The sequence below is a fragment of the Centropristis striata genome, chromosome 15 (assembly GCF_030273125.1).
Source record: "Centropristis striata isolate RG_2023a ecotype Rhode Island chromosome 15, C.striata_1.0, whole genome shotgun sequence".
Classification (NCBI taxonomy): Eukaryota; Metazoa; Chordata; class Actinopteri; order Perciformes; family Serranidae; genus Centropristis; species Centropristis striata.
Window position 1 is genome coordinate 17,684,289 of NC_081531.1, and position 27,622 is coordinate 17,711,910.

Here is a 27,622-nt window from a genome sequence, read left to right on the forward strand (position 1 = left end):
ACAAAAAACAAAAATACACCATTGTTGTTCTTATCAATTTGTTTTTACATAAACTGATAAACTCTCTTATACTCAAGTATCAAAACTAAATTAAACAAGCATTCACATACAACCGATCTAAAATCCCATTAGTTAAAAAAATATTAATATTATAATAGGAAATAAAACCAAACAAATATTTACAAAGGCTTCTGTTGAGTCTAAAACTACAGTTATGTACACAGTGGGTGGTCAGCGCTCCCTCCTTGAGAGAGAGAGGAGAACTTGAATCTTAAAAAAGTAAAGTAAAAAAAAAATCATAGTGTAGAAATAAGAGGATGTGTTTCTGCCAAATGAATCAATCAATGCTTCACACATGATTTTATGGAGCAGGTGGGTGGAGCCTACAGCCTCAGCACAAGAACAACAGGGTCAGGCCTGTCAGCCCAAGCAGCGCCACCAATAGCCAATAAAACTAACAGTAGCAGTTTAACACTACAAATGTAGACATGGCTGCCCAACCTGCAGGCAAAGAGTTCTGCAACTGTAGTTCTTTCTTTAAACAGCTAGTGTTTTTGAGGTTGTATATATTACATTTTAATAATTAAAGAAAGGCCGAAAGATGCAGAGGTTGATGTTAAATTATTATTTGGTGCAATTTCAGCTTTGACTTTTTTGCCTGTAGGGGGGAAACTGACATGTCTACATCTGCAGGTCTAATGTGCTGCTGCTGTACGGTTCTTTTCCTAAACAGGTGTAGAACGATTACTATGAAAAAAATCCCTTTTGGAAATATGGCATGATAAACATTAAATCAGATTTTTTTTGAATTAGTTATCAGCTACTTGTTTCAAGGCAATGACACATTTTCTGCTCTTAAAGTCTATTGGAGCGGCTAAAAATGACAAGACATGACATTCCTAACACACACAGTTTTGTTCCTTTACATGGATCTCTGTACGCATCACTGGGGTGACAGATCTTGTGTTTTCCTGCTATTCTGACTCACAAAGTGCTAGAAACAGTAAGAAAGGGTGAGATCAGGTGTGGGTAAAAACTGATAAAATGGTTTAGAATCAAATATTAAACCACATTTAATTGCCAAGTATTTCACTGCTTCTGAATGGTGCAGACATTTCTGTAGACTGCATGTCATTGATCACTACACAAGCTCCACTGGAAGACATTTAAATTTCAGTTATTGCCCTGAGAAACTGGAAAATTTAAATTTGTTGTAAGTATACAGAGAAGCAGCTCACTTTGTTTAACAAGGAATCTCATACGGGGAACGTTTAGATTTACTAATCAACCTTTTAAGTGTTTGTTTGTTCTGATTATTCCAGTAATTCTATTTAAAAGTGAACAGGTAACTGAGGATGTTCAGGAAGAACAAAGATTGTGAAATTGACTGTTTCAGTTAATGGAAACTTGATTTGTACTGTGCAGCATTGTGAGCACGTACTTCATGCCCTTGGCAAGCGTACAAGCTATGCCATAGCACAAAAATGTGGGGGCATCCTGAGCTGGCAGAAAATCCTTCCTTTTTTTTTTTTTAAAGCCCCAAGCCAGAGCTGACAATTAATGTCACGCAATCAAGTGAATGTCAACCTGTCGTTCATGCAGTCAACAGGACTGACTCTGCAATCCTTGAGAGTGTGATTTAGCAGCCGCACCGTACATTAAAAACAATCAGGAGTGATTACATAACAGGTATATCCACCCATCTGTCTTTCTCCAGTTGAAGTGTTGAACAAATACAGAAGAAGAAAAAAAAACTGCAGAACTGCAAGCAAACCGCAAACTATCGTCAGAGGAGATTGGTCGCCCCGGCAACGGGTAATGTCATGGATACAAACATTGGCAAATTGCTCCTCTCTCTGAGCTCGACAGGTATTACCTGTGCTGAAACGAGCATAACTAGGCGATTATTAACTTTTTCCATGGAGAGTTCTATGATTGTGTCTGTTGATTATTTGTTTACTCTTTTTTTCTTTAAGGCCCTTAAAGGGAGATTATAACAAAAGGAGGTTTCAACATGGAATATTACTCATATTAAGATTTGATGTAAAAAAAAGAAGAAGAAAAGCTTGTCAAGTATAAATTTCAATACATTCGTTGTATTCTCACATATGCACACATATATAAACAAGTATTTACAAAGGCAGGACAGAGGGATATATATCACCTCTCCTTTAAAGTTCATACCTCAAAATGATAACAAAAAAAATGTTGACAGTGATGATGACAGCAGGAATACAAATAGTTCTTTTGTTGTCGTTTCAAAGAAGAAAGCGTTTCCATGATGTAATCGTAAGGAGTCCCAAATGCTTTGAAGGAGCCTGACACAACAGTTCATATGACTGTTACAATTGCAGTAATCAATGCATGTCAAGTGTGTGAGAATGTGGCTATTTATAGTTGGACGAGTGCATGTTTTATCAACACACCTCATCTGTTCAGTGATGAGAACAGATACCAAAATCATCTCTGAGTCCCTGGTAGATCATTGGCTCTGGTGTTGAGACTTCAGCAAATACGGTGTTAACTGACAGCAGATGACGGGTATTATCTCTGAAATATTGCATGTTATAGCCATGACAGCTCTGTTGCAACTGAATGGATCTACATTGTTTCAATAAGAAGTGAAACCAAATGTGCACAACAAATATTCTTATAAGATCATTCAAAACCTTGCCTTCAACTTCTCTATTCCCTTCTAATTCCCACTATTGAGTGCACTCCCTGTTGGCTTATGAGGGGTACACCACAGGTGATCCTCTGAGTCTGCCTCTTTTCACCTGCCACAAAGGAGTTCCTCCAGGACATCATAAAATAACTAAGACAGCTCACTCTATCTCCCTCAGACCCATCCATTGGACAGGAGCCCTGACCAACCAGTTGAGCAACATGGAAGTGATCATCACCACTATACCTGTGTTTGTGCCTACGATCATTCAAAGCACATCAGCACTGAACACCACGAGAAACTCAGTGCACAGAGATGATTTTGGTACTGAAACTGTTAGCTTTCATGCATGGATGCTGCTGTATTTGGGTCTGATGATGTGATGGATGTATATACAGGCATGTCTGTGTTAGTTCTGGTGACGCTTCATGTGCAGGGCCAGGTGGTCAGAGCGTGAGAAGCAGCGGCTGCAGGCAATGCACTTGAAGGGTTTGGCTCCGGTGTGTTTCCGGTAGTGTCTGGTGAGCTCATCCGATCGGGCGAAACGCCAGTCGCAGTTCTCCCATGTACAACGGTACGGCTTCTCGCCTGCAACAGAGAGGAGGTAAGAAGAAGGAGTTAGCAATTTACAAAAAACAGCAATACCCTGATTCATTCGGACAATTCTGCTATAGTGTTCTGTTGCTGGTCAGTGAGAAGCCTCACTACAGTAATTGTTTCTGCTCAAACACACCTCAACAACAGTTTATTAGATCCAGAAACCAAAGCAAGCTAACACCACAATGGATATGAAAGACGGAACAGTTTGGCAGGATCTTACTACAAAATGCAGATATAGTGATGCAAGCCTATCTCCAGATCTCAATAGTGACACTGTTGATAAAAATGTCCTTTCACAATAAAACCTTAATGTTGACAAACCTGAAAGTGTTCGTGAGAAAGTGTGTCTGTTACACAATGTGTGCAGCTGTATTTCAATCATATTTTAGACATTTTAAATGGCAGTTAGGAGTGTGGGCAAAGGAGTATACGCTTGTGGTTTTCACTGGTTCCTCCTGTAAAAGCATTCATTTCCATGAAGCTGAAAAGCGAGATAAAAATCATATGGAGCAACGTTGGAGACATTGGGCTCACCTATTGTGTCAGGTGCCACACACACACACACACACACACACACACACACACACACACACACACACACACACACACACACACACACTCATGTAACAAGCTGTCGTGGTTGTTTTGCTCAGTTAATATGTACAGTAACATAGTGATATGACATTAGAGAAAAATAATCAAAAATGTCTCAAAAGAGGACTAGGTAGCTTTGTTACAAAATTGCAGATATTGCAGAATAACGGTTTTTTTTTAATGCACCAAACACACAATGTTAATTTGTAAAAAAATAATTCTTAATTGTTAAATTCCTGAGAAGTGCAGTTCATGAGGGGTTGACAGCATTAACCACTGTCTCGCCATCACAGCTCAGTCATGGGGCGTGACTGCCTTTTCGTTTTTGTTGTTAATACCCCAAACAGAGACACATTTTTTTGACCTATGCAGTGACTGTTTGTGTTTTAATTGTGTGTGTGTGTGTGTGTGTGTGTGTTTGTGTGTGTGTGTGTGTGTGACTGACATATCTTGTTTGTGTGGTTATTAATTCATCATCAATGCCATCTGCATTTTCTCAAGAAGCAGCTATCTGACAAACTAAAATGTTATTTGAATTTATGACTCATGCATAACTGCCAATACGCTCGGGGTATTTCTTCTGTAACTACTGGAAAACTGCCTGTATGTTAGAAAATGCTGAGCTGAGCTCAGTGGAAACTTGGTAAAATCAGGATATGATTAAGACACACAGGACCTGGACCAACAAGTCCAACCAAATGGGTTGTTTACAAAGTCAGACTGTTTGAATGTTGATTTGGAAGCCACACTGATTAGATAAAGACACACCAAGAGTAATCGTTTCAGGTTTTGGCTTCATTAAAAGAACGCAGAATGCAGAAGGAAATGCATTAAAAAATAAAGCATATAATTTTGCTTTATAATGATAAGGTAGTGCTGGATTGGAAGAAAACAACCTGCGAAATGGAAATCCATCGCATTGAAAAATAACAAGCCAAGTAAATCTAACACGACACTTATCCTACCGCACCCAAACATTGACATTTCTCTGCTATGCCACAGCGTACTATTGCCAAACAGTGAGCTAATCATCAACAAAGAGAAAAGGCTCTGTTGAATAGGGTGGTATGCACACAACAGGAAAAAATGTCATCTTTCATAGCCGAGGTGGAAATTAATGTCTGAGAATCAATGCATGGCATGAGCACAAACAAAGCTGAAAAGAAGATAACTAATAATAAAACTCTGCTCAAGCCAAATTCCTTAAAATGTTTGGCACTTTTCAGACCAAATCAAATGTCATCTTAAAGTTAATAATTTCAGGATATAAAGGATTCAGTTTGTGTTTATCGTTTACGAATAAAATGTTATTTTTAATATTTTTTTTGTCTTGTAATGTATTTTATTGTAACTCAGTGTTCTCCATCTTTTTAAAGAAGCATGTTATATGTTGTTGCAACCTCTCTTTTGTCAGATGTTATCCCATAGATGTTTAATGCCATAAAATGTCGTTTCTAAATTGCGTCCTTGGCTGAGAATCCTAGAGGAAACTCTTTTACTTTATCAGCCAGTGTTGAGGGAGTGTGGCACTCTTTGGCTGTTTGGGTCATCAAGTGCTCATTACCAGCATGGGCCTCATTAGAGCTGATTAGATAGCCTTTGCAAATGACCATCAATCACTCAGTGTCAGCGACATCAGCGGAGCGAGGGGGTCCAAAGAGCACAGAGGGGTCAGGTGATAGATAGAAAGAAATATAAGTACTACAAGAACTATACAAGCATATAAGTACAACATAAAGTGAATTTAATACATTTTTTTAATTAAACGGCCTATTTCTGAATATCCCATCCTTAATAGTCCAACAACCATTAAAAACATGTAAAATGGATCTCCTTTATCCCAACACGATTAAACCTGAGAAGCCTTTTTTTCCCCTTTTAAATCCAACAAGCACCTAAACCCCACATCAGAGGCTCAGAGCACTCCAGTCTCCTATCAGAACAATATCCTGTTTCTAGAGTTAACCGCTCTTGATGTGTGTGTAGAGGTGGAGTACAAATGTCTCCATATAAAAGGCTGAGGCTCTCGAGCCGCAGGTGTGTTTGGTTTTGCTCTATAGCTGCACTGTCGGGGTCAAAAGCACAGCCGCCTCTCTTAGACTATTATCCCCGAGGGCTAGCAAACAAGCTGGTGAAATACGACACATACACACACAGAACAAACACTCTTGAGTGGTATATATTCCTAAACAAGCTGCCAAAAGGTCAGGTGAAAACCTACCCCTCTACCCATACATACTTTCCTTCAGTCTAAGGGAGAGAAATGGGTTTTGGAAAGATTTACCTGTTGGACAACTTATTACCTGTGAAGTGATAAGAACACTGAGAGAAGCATTGTGTTTGTGTTTGTGTGTGTGTGTGCGTGTGTGTGTGTGTGTGTGTGTGTGTGTGTGTGTGTGTGTGAGTGTGTTAAACACCAAAATCCTGTGTGAAATGTAGCTTTTTTTGCTCAATTTCAATCCTCATAAAACTGTAGATTTTGACCATAATTAAACTGTTTTTGGTCAGAAACTGTCTCTAAGACAGATGCATTTGATAATAGCTCCCTTGTGCTGTGACATGAAGGGAAAAAAACTAAGCTTTAATCATTTTTATCATGTGGTAAAATTGACAATATCTTTCTGATTGTCAGCAGTGTTGAAATTAAATGTAATGCTTATTTTCATTAAAATAAAATCTTGAATAAATTCATTTTTTAAGGAAAGGTGTAAAAAGGTTTATTTCTGACAACGGTATTGCACTCTTCACTCTGCACTCCCTTTTTTTCTTTTGAGCTTTGCACACTTTCTCTCAGTCTCAGTCATATTAATGATACTGGCGTCCTACTCGTCTAAAACTAAAAGGCATCAGCACTCAAAAGCCTATACAGGCATTCATACACAACAGACAGCAGCTGTTTGATCAGGTGGCTGATTAAAAATGGACAAACTATTATCTCTCTCTCTCTTTTCCTCAGACACACACAAACAGTAATGAGTACACGTATGAATACGTCATAAACCATAATGGACAAACACACAGTCTCTCAAACACAACAAAACATACACTCAGAAATGTACAGGCAGTGTAATAACACATCAGTCACTCAGGGACAAAAAAGCTCTTGTCACATGCTGATATGTTCTTTGTGAGGAACATATATATTGACTCTATAGGTAGCTTCGAGACTCTCGGACACCCTGAGCCTGCTTCATGAAAAAACTTAGTAAGTCATCAGTTATAACATTAGAATGAGGAGAAAATGAAGTTCAAATTAAGTGTGTATATAGAGAATCCATGCAGAAAAGTTGAATATAATACTAAAAAGATAATAAAAGGTACAAGTGAACACTAGTTTTCTATGTTTTTGTCCATATTTAATCACTTGCAGCTATTTGCTATGATATGGCACATTTAATCTATTTACAACTTTTAAAAGGAGTTGTTCTTACTCAAACTGCCTCAAAAACAAGTCAAACATTAAACATGATTTAATTTCCAAAATTTAACCATCTACGTCAAACCATTCATGACCTCAATGACTATAGACAGTCTTGTATAAAAAACAGGAGTATGATAATAACATTTTATAACCATCTTTACCTGGTTTTACTGAGTCAAAGAGCAAACACCTTCTGGCTCTCCATGGACGCCCATAAACTCTTTGTGGACCTCATAGCTTTATCAGCTCAGTTAGTGTTTGTAAAGAGGGCTGGAGGGTTCCCTAATCAGGCTGATAGCACTTTACTCTTTACACATACATGTACACACACACATACGCACACAAACACAATTACAAAAGTCAGCGTGCAGAGATCAAATGGCTGCTGAGGCCACGGTCAAGGTTGGACCCCCGTACCGGTGGGAGGAGCAGATTGAACTGTCAGTGACCGCAGATAGTGATACACTCCAACAACATGCACTTCAACAGATTCCAGGTAGTTAATGCCTTGATCAAAGAAACCTTGGCAATGGCTGCGCTTTTCCTTGACAACATCAAAGCTGATTCCTAGATTTAAATCAGTTTTTGGATGAAATGTTCAGATCCTTAACTTTGTAAAGCTAGAAATACAGTAACCTTAAAATACTTAAATAGCCTAAAAGTATAGTTACCTAAACATACACATGTATATTACCAAAATGTAATAAAAGGAAAAGTATCCATTGTGCAAAACATTTATCTTTGAGTGATTTGTAATTAATTGTGTTGTTGGATATTTGAATTAAATGCTGCAATTTGTCTGTTTATACATGAAAAGTACTTTATCTTACTTTATAAGCTCCTTATATGTTATCAATGTAAAATGTTAATCTGAAAAGCAATTATTGGCTTCACTACAGAGTGAAGAAGAGGCATGAAGTAAAATGAATCTGTAAAGTGAATGTTCTTAGTTACCCCCCCCTATGGATACTAACAGTGTCATAACAGCAACTATCTCCATCCTAATAATCAAGCTCTAACCTGTGTGTCATGCAGGCTGAGCATCAGCAATGATCCAGCATGCACCGTGTGGGATGCAGGGTACACATAGACAAGTCATGGTGCTAACACACAGATAAAGACATTTATATCAATCTCACGGTTTTAGTTTCCCTAACCGGTCTGTCTTTGACCTCTGGGAGGAAGTTGCAGCACCCTGGAGAAACTCAGGTTTTGAGAGGCTGATGAACATAAAAACCAGACACAGAAAGGTTTTCGATGAACCATCATCTCATCTCACTCTAAGCCACATAACAATTCCTAATTTGAGGCATAAATATCTACAATTGGAGTGAAACACCTACTGATCCTATGAAAAACCAGGTTGTGATCAAACATTATCAACTTTCGAAAACTAGGTTACTGTTAGTGAAAAATAATGAAAGTGATACTTACTGAAACACCCACACACCCACACCCACAACTTCCTGATACTATTGCCTTAAGGTAAAAAAAAAAAAAGTCATAGCTCACTTCCAGTGAGTTGAAACAAATAAATGAGGAATGATGTTTTACCACATTATAGAGTGTGGATTCAGCATGTAGATTATTACAAATTGACAGAATGACTATGGATTTAGAAATGCTCGACTGTTCAACAGGAACGTACACACACACACACACACACACACACACACACACACACACACAGACAGACAGGCATGTGCATGCTAGAGTGAAAATGATTAGTCATTTAATTGATCTACAGATTTTTTTTCTTTTTTTTAAAAGGACAGATTCACTGTTTTCCACTTTTCAAATGTGAAGATTTTCTGTTATAAAAATTTTTAACTGATGGTCTGACATAACAATTTCTATGTCAATTTGAGCTTTGGAATATAGTCATACGTATTATTATTCTGATATTTAAAAGACCAAATGATTAATTGAGTTGAGAAAAGCTATGTTAAGAATCTATGTGATGAATAATGATTAAAAAAAACATTATGTCTGGAGCCAGGCAATAAGAAAAGTTTTAATTTTAGTGTTATCTCTTATATTTGCTGTGGATAGAATACTGGCTGCAGCCTTCTGTATGAGTTGAAGGTGTGACCAGGCTTTACCACTCAAGTATGCAAACAGAGAGCTGCGTTAATCAATTCTGGAAAAGATAAAGCATGAATGACTTTCTTCAAGTCAGAGAATGAAAAATAAGCAAACACCTACATTTTAAAATGATTTGAAGTTGATGCAGGACAGGACTACTTAAATAATGCAGTTCCCTAGGTGTAAGTTTAGAGTCAAGGACTACGTTCAATGTAGGCTGCCGGTTACCAAATTCATCATAAATATAATATTAATTATGTGAGCAGAAAACCTCTATCTTCTTTGAGTTGGAGGAGAAATGTTATGGATACAGATGATTTGTCCTTAAGGAAGAACATTTGAAATTAAAGAGGGGACCTAGGACAGAGCCTTGAGGGACTCCACATTTAAGAGAATGCAGAATAACCCTTACACTTATGACAGTGAGCCGTCTCTGAGATAAGGAATAACCATGTTTAGACTAACAGTGAGAACAGCTGAATATCAATCCAAATCAGGTTTGTGCAGGCTATTTATTGACCGTAATGTGAGAAAAGCTAGTATATGACAGAAAATCTATGGCATGTCCACACACTGGTTAGTGTTTTGTTGATTTAGCTTGATTTGCCTGACGGTTTAGGACAGTGAGCTCAATGTTTCTTGCTCATGAGTCATCATCAACATAATGCAAAACAAGACTAGGCAAACCTGGTCTCAAGTGAAGCTTGATTCACTGAGTGACCAGAATGCGTAAACAAGCGCGTCTACTTTTCACACTAGCCCCTCACACTGCAGTCTGTTACATCTTTAAGTCAGGCTGCTGTGCATTTACCTAAACAAGGTGTCATTATCTACTGTGAGTCTTGTTGGAAACAATGGGATCTTCTTGAAACTGTTGCACATGTTCATTTCAATAATTTACACGCCATTTACATGGTAGTTTACATTTTCATTTAATTTGTCAGCATCATACTTGTAAAATGTCTCTACTCTCTGACTGCTTCATTGTATTGTTTTGTTTACTATTCTCACTGCATATTTTACAGCCTATTTGTCTTTTGTGGTGCTGTATCCTGCTGCAACAACCCAACTTCCCCACTGGGATCCATAAAGTGTCACCTTATCTTTTTATGACCGTAGAGAGATCTGTTTCTATTTGCACATTCATTCACATGTTCACTCTTTCTCTCCGTCGCTGTTTTCATGCTGGAGGATCTCTCCAGCTTTTATCGTTTGGAGTAAATCTCCAAAATCTGAGGCTGCTGGGAATCCACAGGTCTCATCTTACAGAAGGGAAACACATCGAAACCAGCCTTCCCCCATTCTGCAACCCCCCCACCTTCCTCCTCCTCCATCCTCTGAAAGGGGACTGAAAAGCAGGAGTAACTGGTTTGGCCGTAGTTTTAACAGCGTGTCTTCCCTATTTTTTTTCTCTTTCCTTCATCCTCCCCTCCTCCCTCCCTTCTTTGTTCTCTCTCTCTGGGGAAGCTCAGAGGACAGGTATGAGCATGTATAAACATGGTGGAGAATAAAACAAAAACTCTTGAGCAAACTAATGTTGTTTCTATGTTTATCTTCCTCTTCATTGTGTTCTTAACCTTTACCTTAATCTATTATAGTTACTGGGTGTATCGAAACTGGCAATGTGACAAAATATGCAACATACAAATAAATTAGCTGAAACTAACTGAACTCTGAGCTTGATGGATAAAGTTGTAAGATTGTGACATGATGGTCGCTGCTTTGACTCCCAGAGTTAGTTTGGAGATCAGGGCAGAAAGAGTGAATAATGTGATTTCACAGGGCAGCACACAAGTGTGAATTTGTCCAAGGTTGAACATAATCGGCATAATCATACAATTTGATTTCCTGGTCTATATTTTTACTCTGTGGAGCACACACACTTTGGCCAAATCACAACTTCAAATGCGAGCTTCTGTTTTGTTTTTTTAATCCTAGACGATATCCAGACTTTTTAAAAATCTGGAATGTACTTTTTTACTATTTCAAATCAGACAGCCATTGGTTAGTGACTGAACCTCTAATCAGTAACTCCAGTCACCTGTTCTAATTACTGGTGTAGGTGAATAAGGCCTAAAATCATCAAATGAGAACCAGTTCTAAATTGTCTGAACTGTACGCATCCAAGCGTCCTTTTATCAAAGCTGGCATTGGTTTTGTGACAGTTGCACATTACAAATGAGTTCAAACTCATGCATCTACTCTGCTAAAGTATTGCAACAACAAGGTGTCATGGTAGTGAGTAAGAAGCAAGAGAGGACGACTGAGCTGCTTATTGTCTGTAAAATTATAATTTCAAGCAAGTGTGGACACACCAGTAATATTGTGAAACAATGTTCTAGACAACATGTATTTGAGACTCCAACCAAGGGGAACATCCATTGCTGAGGGTAAATATCCTGTTATAACAAGATTAGCAGGCAGATTTTCCCTTAAGACTAAGAAAACCTAAATGAACATGAGTGCTGTGCAAACATTGTCTCATTTCAACTCCACTGTGTTCACACTCAGACATAATAAAATAATTACATTGATGGTGAAGACATGTGTGGGCCTTCCTTTTGTCCATATAGAAAATTAAACAGGTATCAATGTAATCGATAAAGATACAAAGTAATAAACATAATTCATAATGGGATTGACATGTTATCTATCTATTCCTTACTCGACTAATTCACATCAGCCGCTTTCATTTCTGCTTTGCCATCCAATCATACCAATTTTGCTAAAAATAGTCACTTTACTGAAGTATCTCTGACTGAATATGCAGGTATGCAGATAAAGAAGGTAGTCAAAGTTACCATTAGGCTGATAGTGACCAGTGATGTGTAATTATATGTCAACAACAAAGAAACAGTAGGATTTAGCAACATCTATTTCAAGTTCATCTACAGACAAGTGCTTTCTTACCTGTGTGTGTTCTTTGGTGTGCCTTCAGATGAGAGCTCTTTGTGTAAACTTTGGAGCAGCCTGAAAAGAAATCACAGAGAGAGATCATGAGCCAGGCTGACAGCTGCAATGTGCTCACCTGATGCAAAGATTATCTTGGCCATAAAGCTGTTATGCAAGGAGAAAATATGCTGTTTCTTGAGTTGTTTTTCAACTGTGACCCCTGAGAATGACATACCAGAGGCCAAACACAGGTACAACTCATTCACATATTCAGCAAATCAGGATCTTCCGTAAGATAACACAAATAGACCATTCCAAACAAGTAGTCTCGTACACTCCCAGTTAATTCAAATCTGGAAGGCTGAATATGAGATCAATGTTTTTGCAGTGTGATATCAAGTGTGCTAGCAACCTGGGAGAGAGGCAGTGTTTTACTGACAGATTTGCATTTGTGCATTTGCTTTGGGAGTGGAGTTTATTTTCACAACAGTGACATTAGTATAAAGCAATATGAACCAACTTGTTGGAGTGGTTATGTCGAAACTTGTTTTTCATTTGTTATTTTTGTAGCAAACTGTTAATAAAGCCCAAGAAATCTTGCAGTGCTCAAGTTTCTGATTGTGTTTGTGTTAAAAATGGAAGTCTACAGAAGTAGCGCTGCAGTATTTACTGCAGTATATGTATACTGCAGAGGCAAAGTGTAGCGATACCAATCTGGCAATGGCAATGGCTCCAATTTATGTTCTTCAGTTTGAGAGCTTAGAACCAGACAAACAAGAAGAGTTTTGTGTGCATGAAACACCCTTATCATCCATCATGGACACCTCATCAGCTGCACATTGAAAGGTCACAAGGTTTGTCTTCACAAGGGGGTTCTGCTCCTGATCATGCATAAAGTGTACATTTGTTACTGGGCCTGATGATACACTGTGTAAATGAAAGATGTTGCCAATAGAGTCAGTTACCTTAATTTCCGTGACACTGAATATCTGTTTAGTTTGTCACCAAAACCCTTGACACAAGTAGATTTATTAGATATATTTGAAGTTAGGCGGATATAAAACACAGACCTTGGTAATCACAGAAGTGGATCCTCCTCTTCTCAAGCTCTGGGTTGTTCCGCCTGTTGTATTTGGGACCCGTCAGGACACCCTGGCCATGTGTCATCAGCATGGCATGTGGGGACAACCCCGTCAACTTTATCCCTCCAAGACGCTGCTGGTATGGAGCCAGAAGTTGGGCGCTGAGCAGCTCTGCCTGACCGTCTGGGCTCCCTGGCTGAGAGTTTGGGGGTGAGGGTGGCAGGCTGTGGGGCGCTGTGTGGTGAGACGAGTTGCTCGGAGATGCTTGGTAGTAACCATGGTGCTGTTGTAGTTGGTGCTCTGCAATCATGTAGTTGTTGTTGCTTGTCTGCAATGCAACGTTGCCGAGGTTCAGCATGGTCCTGCCACTCGTGGAGGCATGTGCCGACGGACTGGTGTGGGACAGAGTCATGGTGAGGTCTGCACAGCTGGTGGTGGGCATGTGGTAGACCTGTGGCTGGGGGGCCGGGGGTCCAATGTGAAGCTCTGTGTCCAGATTTGGCTGCTGCTGCTGCTGCTGCTGGGACCCTGCAGACACATGGCTGACACATGAGCTCATGTCTGGTTTGATAAAAGCATTGTTGACCACAGGCGGCACACTGAAGACAGAGGTGAAATCTGGCAGGGCCTGGGTGGTGGTGGTGATGGGGATGGAGCAGGGCACCTCCAGCCCGGGCTCTATCTTGATCTGATGCGCTGTGAGAGTCTTGTTGTTCGGCCGATAGAGGCCTGTGCGGAGGTGAGTGGTGCTGGGAAGGATGACGTTGATGTTGAGACTGTAAGGGGCACTAGGTTTGTCCTCTGAGAAGTACTCATCGACTGTAGAGGCACTATCTCGTCTGTATTTCTTGTCCACTGTGTCAATCAGGTTACTCAAGAGGGGACTGTTGACATGGGGGAGGTATTTGTCCAACTCTAGTCGAATCTGTAAAGAAACAAATGAGAGACAAGGTTAAAGTAGGAGTTTGACATATCATTCTGTGAATCCCTGGAGACTAGGTGTATAACTAACTTGTAAAACCTGGTCTTCACTAAGTGAGGTCCCAAATATCTCACCAAGTATGAAGCCCTTCTCAGTCAGAAGGGAGCACACTGCCATGTAAACAGAACAACGAAGCCAACCAGTTCAAAAACACTGAGTTGTTCCAAGATTTCCGGCTGTTCAAACTCACAAATCCTAATGTATTTTATGTCACTGTGTGTATGATTTTTTTGCTGATTGGTGCAAAATGGCAACCTAAGAGAACTCTCGCCAAGGTTTAATGTACTTTCCACACCAAAGCATTGCATGTTAACATCCTGCTACACAGTACATCACTTTGGGTAAAAACATGTTAATACCAACCGATTTATTCATTTTAGGGTTTGAAAATTGAGTATTTGTTGAAGTGCTGTAATTATTTTGTGAGATTAATGTGCTGCAGATGGTGATGAGGTGGCTGTGACATGGCTCAGTTTCACTCAATGCACAGATATATATTAATATATATGTATATATAACTGAGGGGCAGGATAGAAGCAAGGACGGAGGGAAAGCAGGAGAGGAATTACAAAGCGAATGAAATTGCTTAAGAAAGTACTCAATAAAAGAAGTTCTAGAGAAGTTGGAACCAAAACTTCCTCCTCCATCCCTTCATTATTCTCCCCTCTCTCATACTTCACATTCCTGTTTCCCAGTGGAGCTCAATGCCCTGACAAAAAGCCAAAACCAGCATTAGAAGACAGACAGCTTAAGAGGGATTTCACCTTCATCCAGATGCACGGTTTGCATCAGTTCCTCATTTCTAAGTCTGGTTGCAGCTGAAAGTTGGAGCTGGGAATGACCCAAGTTAACCCTGGTATATTCCAGTACAATTTGGAAAACCATTATTTCACGGGCTGGGGGAAGTGGGGTTTGCTTTAGCCACTGTTAGTATGTTGTTATCAAGTGGTATTGCTATGTGATATTATGTGCATACAAACACCGTGGTAATATATCCACAGAAGTTGGACAGTACTGTGTGTATGAGTGATTTGATGAGACACAAATAAGACAGAAGTCGTAATAAGCGGTATAATACTACAATTTTCACTACTGTATGTATGGAGCAGCCATTTTGGATTTTCACATAGAATGTTAATAAAGACGGATGCAACACTCTGTTGGTCTTGTTAAAAACCAAAAACAGTCCAATCTCCTTTCAAACATCAAAATGGTTCAGATTTTTTTAAACTATAAATTTGTCAAGGGTTGAATTTAGTGGTTTAACCACCTTGCCAATTTAAAGTTATTTAAACCTGTCCAGTAACTTTAGACCTTTTTAAAATATGTTACTGCAACTTCATGAAGGCTGTATTTTCAGACATTAAACCAAACAGAATTGAAAACCATAAGAATCATGTTTTCTTATGTTACGGGAGATGCACCTGTCAAATAAATTTGACCTGATCTATTTCTGTGACAGGTGATAAACGTATGAAAACAGTGCATTTGTGGAAATATAGAGAAAAGTTTTTTTAAGCAACGAGACTGGACAGATGGAGGAGTGTAGAAGAAAATAAACTGCAGGTATTTTTCCGCTGTTTAAGCAGAAGGCATTATCTGATCTTAACTGGTGTGTGTGTCTGTGTATTTGTGTGGGTGTCATTCAGAGTCTGTGAAGCAGGGAGTCACTCCTTTAGAGGTGCATGAGGCATTACCCAAAGAAATGTGCTTCAGACCACACACACACACAGAAGTTCATACAAATGCATGTGCAACAAAAATGCACAAAAATACACAGACATGCATACGCACTTACACACTAACTTACTGACACATTCAGCTACACACAAGCACACAAAGTGCTTGTGTGTAGCTGAAGAGAGTTCCCTTCATGGGTGTGGCTGATGGAAGTGGTTTGATGCGTGAAGAAGACAAAGAAAAAAAGCAATCGGCCAAGCCAAAACAAAGGCTGAAGGCATGAAAAAGATGCAGCGAAACTTAAATACTGTCAGGTAAAAATAGACCTGCCAGACAAATCTGATCCTCACAGTGTCAACAGATACACAGCACTGGAGAGAGGTTTAAGGGTGGAAGGAGAGAAAGCAAAAAAACAGAACATAAGTGCTAAAATTTGAATTTTTAAATTGTGTGTATCACCAGCAACCCCCCCAAACCTAATAAACTATTCCACATATTCATTCTGCACTGGTTTTTCTGTGGTGAATAAAGCTATCTAATTACTGCTTTTTCATATTTTGCATTGATGTCTATTGTGTGTCTCTTTCGGGTTCTAAGTTTGTGTTGTCTCAGTGGAAGCTGAACTGTATGAACTGCACCAACTACAGAAACCATAACCCAGAGTGTACAATGGAGTCCCAGACTGAATCAAATGATTTGGGACAAATGACCTAATGAGGTGCTGATGTGCTCGAGGTCGAGTCCAGCAACGGAACAGGAGGCACAAAGCAGCAGAGAAGGTCTGTTTCATCACTATTATTCTGCAGTACTGCTTCAAGTGCCAAAACATGAACACACACACACACACACACACACGCACGCACGCACGCACGCACGCACGCACGCACGCACGCACGCACGCACGCACGCACGCACGCACGCACGCACGCACGCACGCATGCACGCCAGCCTCAAGGGTCTGCTCTTCATATGTTTTGTTTTGCGTTTGTGTGAAATAATATGTAAATGTTTTTTTGTAAGTGCATATTTATGTGCAGCATATGTCATGTGTTTTAATGTGTTTTTGATATTTTTGTGTCTCCTGTCATTGTTGGCTCAATAATTTTAAAGAGTTCTATTAATGTTCAGTCTGTAGGGCAGCCTGTTTGGAACAGGTATGATATTGGTTATCAATATTTGCAATACATACAGTTATGTAAATACTATGCAACAAATCTTTTTTTTAATCAGTTTTTAAGTTCAGTAGGAAAAAAAAAAGATAATTTGCACTTTTTTGTGATATTGCACATGCATGTGTCTCTGTCTGCACATTGTGTCTGCTTCAGTGTCTGTAAGTATTTGTGTGTGTGCTTATTTAGTTGTGCTGGTAGAATACGATAGATGTCCATCGCTCGTCGCTGGTGAACTCACACCACCTTGACATCAGTGCAATCTGAGTGCTTGGTGAAATTAAAGTCTTGGCTATTTACTGAGGAAAAAAAGAAAACAAAAACAGCCTCTCTGTTTCCTTCCCATTGAGGGCTCCTGTTTGTGTCCTTTCAGGACGGGACACAAACAGGCCCTGTGCTGCTGGGCTGCTGAGAGCTCTAAACCTTGGATGCCCTTGGTCACTTCCCCTGCCGGCCTGCTGCTGATCCCTCTTGCTGTCAACCTCTGGTCTCTGATTCGCTTGTATCGTTTCTCCCTATTGACATCTCCCTATTTAGCCTTTTTTCTATGCCGTACATGCAAAGAGGATATTGTGCAGAGAAACAGCCATTTTATCAACTCCATCGCATCGGTAATTGTGAATTTTAGAGCTAAAAGGGCAACAAAAAATAAAGTTATTGATCATTTAAAATTAGTCACTGCAAGTACCTCATTTTCCTTTTTCTTTCCAGAGAGAGAAACTAAAGTCTTTGGTCAGGACTTGCAGTCCAAGAAAAGCCTTGTAAGTGGTGTTACAATCTTTAAGACATTACACAAGAGGCACGGCAACCTCAAACGAAACTAGTTGATGAACTACAATTCAAAATGTCTTTGTATCCTATTATGTGCTGAAGAAGTAGAATATCTTTGAGCCAAGGCTTAGTTAATAATTGGAGAACAAGTACAACTGCTCCACTATGAATCCTTCTGCCTGATAACAAACAGTCTCTTATCAGTTCTGTTCAGGTTTATGGGATGGAGTGGGAGTTTCCACACGTCCAGTCAATATCACATCCATCCTTACAGAACCTTCATAGGTGTTAGCCTCACTTACTGCACAGCGAATTCAAAATCATATCCACTCATATCAGTGATTTAGATCTTTAAATTATGTTTTTTGCCCCTCATAATCCGTAATCTGTTTGCAGAGACTCTTATATGAGTCAATAATCAACAACATGGAGCATCTCGTCTGCTTTTGCGAACAAAGTTATATTATTGTTGACTGCAACTTATTTAAAAAAGACTGCACTTTGTTATACCACAACAGCATGAATTGAAAAAAACTCACAATGTTCAGTGGCTCCATAACTAAGTGAAATTTATTCACAAAGGTTCAACTGCATCTCCATAATTCCTGATACTTGTCACTTCTCCATGCTGTCAACAAACCTGTCTAACTAATAAGGGCTAAATAGATAGACTGGTGGATCTATACATATAAAAATTAAGTTTTTAAAATCTGTCAATAATAAATTGTCCTCGTGATTCAGTGAATTATCCATCTGCACTCTTTACAGCCTAACTTCTCTTCTTCTGTCTCTTCTGTCTGCCTTAATTGCAAAAAACCTTGTTCATATGACATATGTAATACAAATATTGATATTATTAACAATTTAGCATACAGAGAAGTCTAGAAAATACTCAACAGGTGGTTAAATCACGTTTACTCATACTAGCCCCATACTGATAAAGTCATCTTGACCCCTCTCCGCTTCTTCGGACTCAAAAGCCTTCAAGCTACAAGGTCTGCCATCTTCATCAGACCCCATTCACCTGCTAATTGCAAAACAACTGGCTGCGTCTGCACACTCATTTGCCTTTATTGCTCTTTGGAATGCAGAGAAACTGCTCGCCTTTGGATCTCCATAAAAAAACACAACAACAGAACTGATAGCAGCGGGGCCTCGCGGTCTGTGAATCAACAGAGCAGAAATCATGACAGGGTCATCAGAGCAAAACAAAACCTTTGAGACTGTGGTGATGTTTTATGGCCGCTGATTGAAACTGAGATTTGGAGGCATTGGCTTCTCAGGGCAGCGATGAGTAAAGACGAAAGCTAACTGCCGGGTGGCCAAAATGTACTTCAGCTCCTGTGGGATAGTCTGGTAAACTGAAAAGACACAAGTATATATTTTCATAACTTTTTCTAATACTTTGATGTGAAACATGTATTCACTTCCTACTTTTAATAAACTTGAGTACAAAGGCCAAACACTACATATAAATGAGGCCTTCAAGCTTTGTTGTCTTTAAATTTACTGGCTGGTGTTAAAGTTAAATATACACTGTTGCCCATAAAGTTGGAATAATTTTGATTTCAGACACAATCATTTGTTTATTCTTATTTAAATGCACCAGAAATCACTTTGAAGAGATTGATTAATACATTTTTGAGAAGATATACACTCTATCTGTCAAGAATAAATCACATTGTCACAATCATTTCATAGAAAGAGGTAAAAAAAATATTTCATTCCAACTTTATGAGCAACCATGTATAAGAGTTTGATGCTCATCAGGTGGCTGATTCTGTAGGCTGATAAAAAACAGATTTAAATGACTATATATCTATATATATATGTACATTTGCAGCCATTGGATCCCAACAATATGTATGCATTAAATCTCCATATATGTACACATACTGAATATGATTTATGTATGGGAACTGAGTTGGCTGATAGTGGACAGACATTTGTTGGTGTTCACCGTTTATTGGGTTGATGACTTTATGGAGCACGTTAGTTTCAGCTCTGTTACTTAATGAGCTGTAACATGAAATAACACCTCAGTCTACAAAGTGCCATTAATTACAGAATAGACACAAATCATTTTGGGACAGAATTCTTTGGAACTGAACTGCGACATCGTTATATTCAGGTTAACAGTTTGTCCAAACAATAACCTCTCTCACGTGTCATCCTATTTCTGTCTCTTATTTCTTGTCACTCTTTGTCCCATATTGTCCCACAAAACAGAAAAGGTCCTTCTCAAATTTAGCTTCAAGTAAGAGGGGGGTGGAGTGTCTGGGGGCATGTGTGGTCCTGGATCCAGAGTTCATCTTTTCTGATTTTAAATATCACAAGATAGCAAAGAAGGAGATATATATATATATATATGTATATATATATATATATATATATATATAAAGAGAGTGGAATAAAGACAAGGTGGGACTTCGTCTATCCGTTTAGAGATACTGAAAGTTTTTTTGTCTCCCCATAAAATGATTTCACCTTTTGTTTTTATTCAACAGAAAATTTTTCATTGTTTTTCCAGACGAATGAAAGGTAAACAGCGGTAGTCATTAAAGAGATTATGCAGCTGCCATAGATGAGTTTGCAGACCACAGGAATTAGGAAACAGTAGAATAAGACTGTCTGCGGGTGTCATGTGTTGTCTGGTACAAAACACAGCCGGGCATGATGGGTATGGATGACATCAGCAGACCAAACAATTTAAGCAGAGAACAGCATGAGTCAAGTGATGAATCTCTGCTCAGTTTCTGACTGATCTGCTTCTGAACTGACACTCAGCAGGAGGCTCAGATTGATCTATGGGTCTGCATATGCAACAAGCTGATATATATATACAAAGATGCCTGTTTATTAGCCAGAAGCCATTTAATGATGGAGGATCAACACAGCTGAACAAAACCTGAACAAAGATTTCATGTGCACAAAAGTCTTGTTTTTAACTAAAGGTGTTTACATGGTCCTGGGATTATATGACTTACTTAATAGTCAGGTAGGTTCATGTCTGGAGGGTTGTGAGGTAATCTGCACCACATAACTGAATAAAATAAAATAAAAACTTTGTTGCTCTTTACTGTTTTTAAGTATTGTCAGACAGCTTTAAGCTATTTTTTAAAGATACCAAATCAATGTTATCAGCAAAAAGAGAGACCAACACACAAACCTACGATTAAGAACTGTAAGTCTCCTTTTGCAACCTGATGATCAATAAATAAAGACAAGCTATTCTAAATAAGCTCTATCTTCCCAAATGTTTGACCCTAAGAACAAACAACAGAAATTATTCCTGTTTCATCCCATCACACTTTACCTATCCCTAACCAGGGTGGGATTGTGCGAGCTCAGACTTGTTGTCAGCAGACACTTGCTTAGATGCAAAGCAGCTGCGTGTGTTGTTCTGGAAGTCAAATCATTAGTCAAACCAAAACCATTTCAGCCTTCAGCAGCCTGAAAAATGTCTATTGGTAACAACATGAAAAACATAAGGGCATGTACAACAATTCACTAATGGAAGAAGGTCAGTCCGGTTATAACCATGACATCAGAGGCATAAACTCAAACAAAGTGAGGCCCCAGTACAATCCAAGCAAGTAAAAACATCTTGAAAACCAATCTAAACCATATCTGGGTATTGATCTTTAGGAATCATTAGGCATGACCGGCAACACGCTCTTGATCTGTACGCCATGAAGTTACTCTGTAACTTCCCCTGTCTATGCCCAGTCTAACAAGGAACCTTTTGGTGATTTAACAACAAAAGAATCTGGAAATAGGTTTCATATTAGTTACTTATTCTGCCATTACTGCTGAGGTACATGAGCAGTTTAAGTCCAATATAAAACATGCAAAGTTTTGACGAGCAATAAAACTTCAGTCATTGGCTGACAAATAGTTGAATAATCACTGTGGTCTCTAAACTCGTCAGGCACATTTTTTTTTTATACTATAAGTGGTTGAAGGCCACTGCTATGCTCATTAAAAAAAGGGTGTGTTTGCTTGCTGTGCTACATAACACACACAGAATAACTGAAAACACTTTCCAGATCAATGTCCTGTAACCAGAATTTTTTTAACTGGGCTACTGTACCTCACCCGTAAGTGACAAAAGGTCATTGCTCCACTGACTCAGAAGAAGCGTCTATCTACAATTACTGTTTTAAAGCTGCACTACAGCTGATATGTTTAAATTAACATCGGACAAATGTGTGATGCAAAAGGGGTTGCTCATAGTGAGTATTATTATCTGACTTTGCAGTTCCTCTCAACTCTACAGATGTTTTAGCATCTTTCAGCTCATTGTTTTGGTTAAGCAGCCAGCAACTTTAATGACAATTGACAGCTGATACAATACCCGCCCAGCACCAAATTGCAGACATAAAACTTAGTTACTAGCTGGTCAAAATTGTGGAGCATTCAGGAGCTAAAGAGTCAGATATTTGCTTTAAGAGTTGGTGGAGACCATAACAGAGCTAAACGAAGGTGATAATGTCAATACTGAGTTTATCGCTTGGTTTAAAAGAAACAAAAACACTTCACTCTTAAGGAAAGAAGCTGTGGAAACATCATAGGTGAAACAGATGTAACCAAAAGATCAGTGAGTTCATTCACTGACAGTTTTTTTTTACAAATTACTCAGCAGCAAAATAAACCTTTTGCACACACAAACACTGATTAAAAGGGTAAAGATAACAATACTGGAATGAACCAAAGGCCTACATGTGTTTGGGGCCTTTCACTGCTACTGTGACTTTCTCATGAGGTCGGTCTTTATCATCCTCCCCATTGCCTCGAGGCAGCCTATGGAGATGCGGGCCCTGCTCAGACAGGTCGGGCAACATACTGCTGTCACGACACCAGCTTAGTTAAGCGCTCTTTAAAACACCAACACAATGACACAAAGACATGTCTCAGAGGGGGAAAAAAGAAAGCGAAAAAAGACAAGAAGCAGCTTTTTTTTTTTTTTACCAGCAACTTTCTGTTGTGCTTAGCTTAAGTGCGAAACTCTGTGTTTTAAATAAATTTATAGTCAGGAAAAGAAAGAGGATGAAATAGACAGTAAGGTAGACAGAAAAAAGACAGACAGAGCAACCTGAGCGGTCTGTGAGCAATGTGTTTGAGAAACCATCTTAATGCACATTCATAGTAAATCAAGAGCACATAAGGTAAACCCTCTCTGGCTGCGGTTGGCTTTAATTTGCCTGAGGGGTAACTATTTCGCTTAACCTGACTTCTTTGTTCTTGACAAAGTCACGTTTTGCATAACATCAAGCACAGCGTGTTACAGCAATGAGAAACACGAGTAAAAGCAGTTGAATGTTGACTATTTTTTAAGCAAAATCTCAGATCAAAAGTGACATAAAGCATGTTGTTGCAGAGAGGCATTATCATGTGATGTTTTCATGTTTAAGTATTTACTTGTATATGGTGACAACTTGCTTTATGTGAAGCAACATGCTGACTATCAGAGGATTGTCATGCAACAAGACAACGTCTTTTTCTTATGATGCTTATGTCAATGATTGATAACTAAAACCTGAGCTGCTGTGTTTAGGCTTTCAGCTGCATTACATCGTGATTCATTGAAGCCCACAAGTGCACAAACCAGTTCATTTAGGCTATAAAATGCTTCTCCCCTGTTTATAACATGTCATTGTAGCCTACATTTATCTGCAAGGTACACTGTTTTGCATCACACAAAAGACAAAGGATGGAAACTAGAAGACAGAATCACTAAAACAGCAGAAGGACACGGATAATAGGCTGTGGCATTGTTGTACCAGTTTCAGCTTACTGTTTTAAAATGTAGGCACATATGTGCATTTATTTTCTACGGAGCACCCCAGGGGACACGGGGGGGAAAAAAAAGATGGGTGAAAAAAAAAAAAAAAAGATGGGTGAAAAAAAAAAAAAAAGATGGGTGAAAAAAAAAAGGACGGACTTTTGCGAGATCCCGAGATACTTTTGCGAGATCCCGAGATACTTTTGCGAGATCCCGAGATACTTTTGCGAGATCCCGAGATACTTTTGCGAGATCCTGAGATACTTTTGCGAGATCCCGAGATACTGATGAAAGAAGAGGAGCAATGGAGGAGGACTTGGAGAGCTTTTTGACTTCAAGATCGGTCCCAAAAGAGGACATAACTCGCATGAAGAGAGACAAGGTGAGCATAGTAATAGGCTAATATTATATAAATATTCATTCATATTCTTTAAAAATGAATTAATCAATGTAGCAACGCAGACCCCGAGTCAGTGACAGCTAGGGCTAATGTTTAAGATAATGCTCGCGCTCATTACTTCCCTGCTCTAACCAGTATGTATATTGTAGGCCTGGGCCGATAATCAATAAATCAATTAATCGCACGATAAATTAAATGAACTCAATAATTTTGCCGGCCTCGATATATCGCCATGCGCATGCGTGTTTGTTTTCCTCGTCTGTTGCCTCCAAGCAGGCTGGATGACAAGAGGGTTCACTCTGTGCTCGATCTCAGCACCTGGGCGCTTTTGTTCCATAGCAGAATGAGCGGAGTGAACCCTCCTGTCAGTCATCCAGTCTCTTTGTCTCTGTGGGGAAGGCTGGGCCGCTAGCATTGGCTACACACAGAGTGCAGCAGGTGAGCCTCGTGCGGAGCAACGCGAGGAAAAAAGATGATTGCAAAGCCAAATGCCACAGCCCCGGTGTGGGAATATGTCGGTTTCAAACCGAATGAAAACGGTGAGCCCATCAACACACGGACGAGCCTGTATGCCGAATTTGTTCAAAAGTGGTGGCAATTAATGTGCGATTAATTGATTTATTGATTATCGGCCCAGGCCTACAATATACATACTGGTTAGAGCAGGGAAGTAATGAGCGCGAGCATTATCTTAAACATTAGCCCTAGCTGTCACGGACTCGGGGTCTGCGTTGCTACATTGATTAATTAATTTTGAATGAATATGAATGAATATTTATATAATATTAGCCTAATACTATGCTCACCTTGTCTCTCTTCATGCGAGTTATGTCCTCTTTTGGGACCGATCTTGAAGTCAAAAAGCTCTCCAAGTCCTCCTCCATTGCTCCTCTTCTTTCGTCAGTATCTCGGGATCTCGCAAAAGTATCTCAGGATCTCGCAAAAGTATCTCGGGATCTCGCAAAAGTATCTCAGGATCTCGCAAAAGTATCTCGGGATCTCGCAAAAGTATCTCAGGATCTCGCAAAAGTCCATCCTTTTTTTTTCCTCACCCATCATTTTTTTTTTTCACCCATCTTTTTTTTTTCCCCGTGTCCCCTGGGGGGCTCCGTAATTTTCCTTTAACTGAAAACTAAAAAAATTTGAATCCAATTAAATGGAATTATAATCTATCATATAATCAGAATTTCTACAAAAGTGAATGGCATGGAAAAACAAGACATAAAGAAGTAACAATACTACTGGTTTGACTGCTGTATGATGAAGTGACGACAACAGAGATCAAAAGTAAGGATTGTCCAACTGTCCTGAGCATGAAAAATTCTACTTTGGGTGAGCAAATCAAGCAACTCACTTGCCTGATCGGGCAAATAAGAAAAAATGTATAATGGAAGTAACCACAACTGAGCCATTTCGTTTCCTTCTCTCTGTTGAGAGTTGCATGTGTAGTACCGACCAGGCACTTGTGAGAAAAAATAGCAGGATAGACAAAATTTATGAGACAAGCATTCCAGTTATCCTGGAAACAGGAGTTTAGTTGTGTGACGTTAGAGGATGTGGGCGAACCTCCAACAATGTATTTCACAGTTGCTGCAATTGTGAGAGCAAGGAGGATGAAACAGGATGGGTTATCAAAGACGAGTCAAGTACCTGGAACAAAAAAAGGCCATCTATGACACACTGTGTCCATGTCCTTGATTTTTACTTCTTTTTCCAATTTTTTTTTTTTACTTTAGAAGAGTAAACAATTAACTTTAGGCTTTGTTGTTATTTGATAAAACCTAGAAAATAAAACAATTTGTAAAGGTGCAAGTAAAAAGCGACTACGGGCAAGTAGATTTGTGACCCATATGCTCGACAAAGTGCAAATAGAGAAGACAACACATTTACACTAAACCCTGAAAACAAAGGAGAACACAAGACAAGATAAACTGCTGTTTCAATAGGTTAATAGCTTTGACTTCCGCATGATGCTTTGTGTGGAACATATCATAGGAGAAAACACATCATATCCACATTCACACTACCAGAATAGAAAAGCCAAAATAAAAAAGCTATGGAGCAGCAGATCAGCGTTAGCCTTCGGTCTCAGGGTCTGCCGCCTGTTTACCATAACACCTGGCAGGAGGCCAGACTCAGCACCATACTATGGCCTCTGGTTTCTGTTCATGCTCTGTTGTGACCATGCAGGGCCGACGTACAATTCACAGCCATTTAACTTTAATGCAGCTTTCATGCCTCTGCTGTGATCAGTGTTCATGTTTAACAAAGAAGATGGTCTTAAATCGCTGTTTATCCTTTCGTATTACCAATTTTTTGTTATTAATTCGGCACAATCCTCTCCTAAAACATGACACAAGCTACTTCCTGAAAAATCTCCAGGCACATGTCCGACATCAGAGCAACACGTATCCACTGATTATCAAATGAGGAATGCAGTAATGGATGGAGAAGAGGCCATTTTGCACAGTAGTCTAAAATTCCACCAGCTTCTTCACCATGTGATCAAATCCCATGACTGTAAAGCTTCCTCAGGCAGGGACGAACATCATAATGAGAGGAAACACACAGGAAAGCACATGTCCTCAGCTACTCTTAGACCAAACTTAATGTGTGTCTAATACTAATAAGAAAGACCACAATGGAATTACCTTCACAATGCATTAATATCAACACTGCAGGTATACAATGTGTGCTGGCGAATAAACTTCAAGAATTAACAAAGACAAAAAGCTTGTTGTTCTCATATACATGTTAACAGTGATAGAATCTATCAATTCAATAGCACAGCATTAAGAATAAATTAATCAATAAGTGTTTTTGTGAGTGTGACTAGCATATGAGTAGCTAAATCCTCAAGGACAACATAGTTACTTCAAACTAAATACACTAAAATCTATATTCCTCACATCATAGAACTACACGAGTTCTTCTACGAGTAGAAAATTAAAAAATATTCACATCTAGAAAATTGTGTATTGCAGATGTACCACTAGTTTCTTCAAACATTGTTTCCAGATGAACTTTACCTGCGTTTTCTAACATGTCAGGTGTCTGTGACGGACTTTAACCCTCTTGCCTGTACAGGTGAGCTGCTTCCTTTTACAGGTAAAAGCAGCCTTGTAGAAAAAAGTGCACAGCATGCAGCTCAGAGGTAATTCAATGGTTATAATGGCTTTGTGTACCCTTAAATTGACATATTATTTTGACTGAAGCAGCACCTGCAGCCACAATGTCTGTAAAAACAAAGTGAAGGTAGAAAATAGTGAACAGTGATTAAAACACCCAGGAAGGCCGGACCTCCGCTCTATACCGGGAGTCCGCCCGTCCTCAGCGGGTCAGCGCAGATTCTCACCCCGGGTTTGACGTCCTCAAACACGGATGCGTCCTCAGCGCCGTCCGCCCCCGGCATCCTGACCGGCTTCAGCTGCGTGAAAACCGCTCTTTCTTCCGTCGAATGCGGCGGATTCATGGCCAGTCCTACCCTCGCTGCCAT

The 27,622-nt window shown here is 39.4% G+C and overlaps 1 protein-coding gene across 1 annotated transcript; it reads right to left on the reverse strand.

Annotated features, from left to right (window-relative positions):
• Window positions 1-27,622, reverse strand: klf5l (Kruppel like factor 5 like). Its single transcript, XM_059351820.1, has 4 exons — window positions 27,482-27,622; window positions 13,328-14,264; window positions 12,276-12,335; window positions 1-3,253 (listed from the first exon to the last, which is right to left on the reverse strand). Exons 1-4 carry the CDS (start codon window positions 27,620-27,622, stop codon window positions 3,075-3,077), a joined length of 1,317 nt encoding a protein of 438 aa, XP_059207803.1. The 3' UTR covers window positions 1-3,074.